The 4,424-nt window shown below is 40.7% G+C and overlaps 1 protein-coding gene across 1 annotated transcript; it reads left to right on the forward strand.

Moving 5' to 3' along the window:
• The first annotated feature begins 570 nt into the window (after positions 1-570).
• LOC122562821 (immunoglobulin lambda-1 light chain-like) lies at positions 571-3,451 on the forward strand. Its single transcript, XM_043716071.2, has 3 exons — positions 571-708; positions 799-1,140; positions 2,948-3,451. Exons 1-3 carry the CDS (start codon positions 660-662, stop codon positions 3,274-3,276), a joined length of 720 nt encoding a protein of 239 aa, XP_043572006.2. The 5' UTR covers positions 571-659; the 3' UTR covers positions 3,277-3,451.
• The last annotated feature ends 973 nt before the right edge of the window (positions 3,452-4,424 follow it).

A 4,424-nucleotide genomic window follows, 5' to 3' on the forward strand; every position in this document is an offset into this window, starting at 1 on the left:
AACTGCGGATACCGGCGATTTGAAGCGAACTGTCACTGGACTCGAAACATTGATTCTGCTGTCTCTTTTCATAGATGCTAACAGATCTACTGAGTTTTTCCAGCAATTTCTGTTTGCGTTTCAGATTTCCAGCATACACATTTATTTATTTTATGTTTAATCTGAAGGGTGACTGGATTCGGTGCATTAATTCTGCTCTCTCTCTCCATAGATGCTGAGTTTCTCCAACAATTTCTGTTTATTTTGAAAAGGTCAGGAACAATGATCAAAGTCTCTTTCTAATGCTTATATCTGATTTGTAGAAAAGGAAAGATCCAAATATATACTCCAGTATATTTGTTAAAACAATAATTTCTTTGTACCGTGTACAAAATGCACGCATTTCTAAAAAGGTACCGCACTTGTTAAAGTATTTTGTGAGTTGGATCGGCATTACTAACATAAATTCGTTGATAACCGCTGTTAGTATGTCTCGTTTAGAAGTCATGTGACTGGGAGGGCTGAGCATGATTATTCGTGGTCAACAGTCAGCTTCATTTGCATAATGAAGAACCATGTCGTGCGGTGTCACCATTAAAAGCATTGATAAGGCAAAGCGAGACGGGCAAACAATACTTTCCTGTAACCTGGCGACGTGTCTGAGCCTCACTCAGATCATCATGTTTCATTGGGAGCGTGTCCTCACAACGTTGCTCATCGGCGCAGTCTGTAAGTATTCAACAAACTTCACTGACTGATGGGAAGTGACGATACTGATCAACTGAAGCCTCCCCTCTGACTCTGCTCTACATTTTGCAGGTTCGAATGCGGCGGTTACATTAACCCAACCGAAATCGATCTCCATCGAGCCGCAAGGCACTGTTAAATTAAGTTGCATCGTCTCTGGCACTTCCTTGGGAAACAGCGACGTGGGCTGGTACCAGCAGAAATCCGGGAATACTCCTCGATTCCTACTCTACCATGATCTCAACCGCGAGGTCAAAGGTACGGGGGTCCCCGCTCGATTCTCTGGGAGGAGTCAATCGTCAACAAATGCCGCGTATTTAACCATCAGCGGAGTTCAAGCGGAGGATGACGCCAACTATTATTGTGGTTGGGGTAGCTACGGCTTCGGCGGAGGGACCGAACTCACTGTTCTGAGTAAGTAGCCGTACAGTAGACCCTTCTTTTCTGTGTCTAATAGTTAGTCAAACTTGTACTTGTTTAGATGATCAATGAAGTAATGTGAGTGAGATGAAGCAACTGTGGCTGTAGATTGCCATCAACAATTGTTTGGGATACAAAACTATCACACGAACAAAACGTAAAAGGAACGATTTGTTTCCTATCTACAAAGAGTTCCACTTTCTTGGCGAGATTGTGAAAGACTTCTAATTCCAAAGTTAGCAACTGTATCAATGCGTTTTACGTGTTGTGTTTAATCGGAGCTTTTTTTTTCAAAAAGATCGTTGACAACACATCGAGCCGACAACAAAAGTAGGCTACAGTGTCAAATGTGGAGCAGCGATTGTGATCGAGTAGGACACTTTTTACCGCAGTTTTTATATCATAGCTCCATAACTTCCCGGACTACCCAAGAGCGTGAGCATGGCTTTAACCTTGCTGTGATCCTCTTCCCTGTCTACTGCTTTAAGGTTTCCCAACGACTCTTGCCATCCATCCATTTACAAAATGGTCTTAGATGGATTATGCACAAATTCTATTATACAGATTTACGTTATTTTAAAAAGACTGTAAAATGTTGTCTTCTTTGTTTAGACACGGTGCGAACACTGCTTTGAAAGTTATCCACATTTTAGCCAATATTTGAAAGGTGCCATTCTTCAAAATTGAAGGTAGTTTAACAACCTCCTTCCTCGAACAGAATATTTTCTCTTGGCTAAAACTAACGAAATTGTTCAGCTGTTAGCAAGGAAAGGAATTACAATGTATGGCACTCGAAATAATTGTTTACTTTGTTCAGTGGAAAGAGTTCAATGAAACGGACTGTCATTGAACTCCAGAGAAGTGATCCTTCCAATTCACTCCAAAAGTTAAAGAAACTATGGTTTTAAATCGCTTCGTTCACAATTGCAGATAAATGTGCATTGTAAGTGAAATAATAATCCTTACCGTGTATTGAACATTGTAATTTGGAGTACTGGAAGGCAATTTAAACATAGAAAGGCCCCATAAGCTGCAATGTGGTATTGATCAAATCGTTTGCTGTATAAATATTGTTTGCAGCTTACAAATTGACCAGGAAAGCAGCGAGAATTATGTTGTTTTCCTCTCTCTTCAAATAGTACTGATGTTTTGTATTGGATCAAACACCGCTGCCGGTATGATATGCTCTGGGTGTTACCTACTATGTTAGCTCGTGCAAACATATGCCAGAAAGATCGGATTCTTGTTGAGACAGATGTCTTCATCTTTATTAGGAGCAACACTAACTACAGAGTACTTGCATTGCTATAACATCTTCGACATACTCGTCACCTGGATTTCTGGGCTTTCTGATGTTATTCTAAATTATATACTCATAACACTTGACTCCATTGCTCTGAGAGAGTGGTCGAAGACGAGGTGGGTTATTTTGTACCTGAACATTACATGTTTTGATGTCATCTAAGTACCTTAACGGTAGCCTTGTCAGGACTGGAATTAGTGCAATTACGCAAGTACCTCCAGATCATTTAGAGCTACCAAATGCCCTCGATTAACGACAGTTAGACGTTTTAACTTAAAGAAGGAATCTGGGTTAGTGCTACTCTATCTCAACGCCTTAGTCAAACAAAATCATCTGCTCAAGATTCGTGCGTCTTGAGCCCATTAAAGATTTGTAAAAGTGCAAGAATTGATCAAGGAAATGTATCAAGTGCTCATTTATTGCTACTAGTATTTAATTGTAAGCATATTTACGACGCAATAGTTTTATTTTTGATTAACACAATCCATTTCATTGCAGCCCGGGAAGCGACTCGCCCTTCGGTATCTCTTCTCCCGCCGTCGCCCGATCAGATCTCCGCAGATGACACAGCGACCCTGGTGTGTCTGGTGAATCATTTCTTCCCTGGTTCGGTGGAAGTTTCCTGGAGTGTGGACGGTGAGACCACGGACAGTGGTGTCCAGACTACTCAGGCAGTGCGGGGCACCGACCAGACATACAGTGTGAGCAGTTATCTGACCCTGACCGCCGCCCAGTGGAACTCACACGAAGTCTACACCTGCGGCGTTACACACGAGTCTCTCTCATCTCAGCTCAAGCAAAGCATCAAGAGATCAGGCTGCGAGTGACAGGAGAGAATCCCCCTCCTTTCCACGGGCGCAAACTATCATTCAGAATGTTCATGTTGGAAAGCAGTGTCCAGTTATTCGAAACGTATTCCTTTTCTTCACAATTTTGCAGAAACGTTAATGTATTCGTCTGGAATTTAAAGTAATTGCGCAATAAAGAATGATTTTAATCGTCGCGGTGCGTTTTATAAATGTGTTGAAGGTAGATTTTTTTTAGGTTAACACTGATAGCATTTCAGTTATTCATGCGGTGCGTGCCAATCAATACAATCGACTGACACTTCCTCCTGGTCCTTTGGCAGTCAGTTTTATCACTCCCGATATGCTAGTTTGTCATTTTCTCACTCTCAGGTGAAGAGCAAAGAGGCAGACTATAAGACTACCTCATGTGGAATGTGAACTCAACCTACACTGTTGGTATTGAAGTAAACCGGCCCTCAACTATATATTTAGCCTTACAAATGAATTGCACTATTGCATCCTGCTTTTGTACTCAATTTGATCTGATAAACAATCATTATTTGTTTTATAAGTAACTTGCGCAAGCAAAACTCAAGCATCAAATTAATTAATTGACTCATCGGGATAATCATTGTCAAAAATGTTTTCAAACAAAGAAATCCTCTTTGGCACCCTTAACTTTACAATGTAGATTAAAGTAGCAGTAGACAGTATGAAGAGGCAGCTATAGTCCGAAACTTGCATACTTCCTACTTTAGTAGCGACACCTTAATGAAACGTTGCACTACTAATATCTTCCCAAATGAAATTAAAAAACTATTTTCTGTGATCATTTAAAGGCTGCTGAACCTGAAAACAAATATAAATTGGGATATCTTAATTCACATTTGCAATAATGAAAGAAAGCTAGAAGAAACGTATATTTATATGCCAGGCAATTTACTCGGCTTGTTGAAACTTTTGTGTTCGACTATGTTGGAATTGGCACCTATACTCAAGTGCCTGCCCAATTCAGCTTCGAACCTATAACAGGGACCCCTGAAAGTGGGTTTCCTATCGGGAAAGCGTGTTGCTTCTGCTGTATTCGTTATCCAAAGCAGTACATCTTCCCATTTTAGCAATACATGCTGTATTCTGATTTTGAATTTAAAAAGAAACCGAGTGTGTGCAAGGGCTCACACGGTTTC

Source organism: Chiloscyllium plagiosum, unplaced genomic scaffold, assembly GCF_037043375.1.
Source record: "Chiloscyllium plagiosum isolate Xiang-an unplaced genomic scaffold, Cpla_swu_hap1 HiC_scaffold_24, whole genome shotgun sequence".
Lineage (NCBI taxonomy): Eukaryota > Metazoa > Chordata > Chondrichthyes > Orectolobiformes > Hemiscylliidae > Chiloscyllium > Chiloscyllium plagiosum.

Bases quoted from the DNA above. Each gene is read 5' to 3' on its own strand.
- LOC122562821 (XM_043716071.2), top strand. From the start codon at position 660: ATGTTTCATTGGGAGCGTGTCCTCACAACGTTGCTCATCGGCGCAGTC. The intron at 709-798 runs GTAAGTATTCAA...TACATTTTGCAG, and splicing joins GTTGCTCATCGGCGCAGTCT to GTTCGAATGCGGCGGTTACA. The intron at 1,141-2,947 runs GTAAGTAGCCGT...ATTTCATTGCAG, and splicing joins GACCGAACTCACTGTTCTGA to CCCGGGAAGCGACTCGCCCT.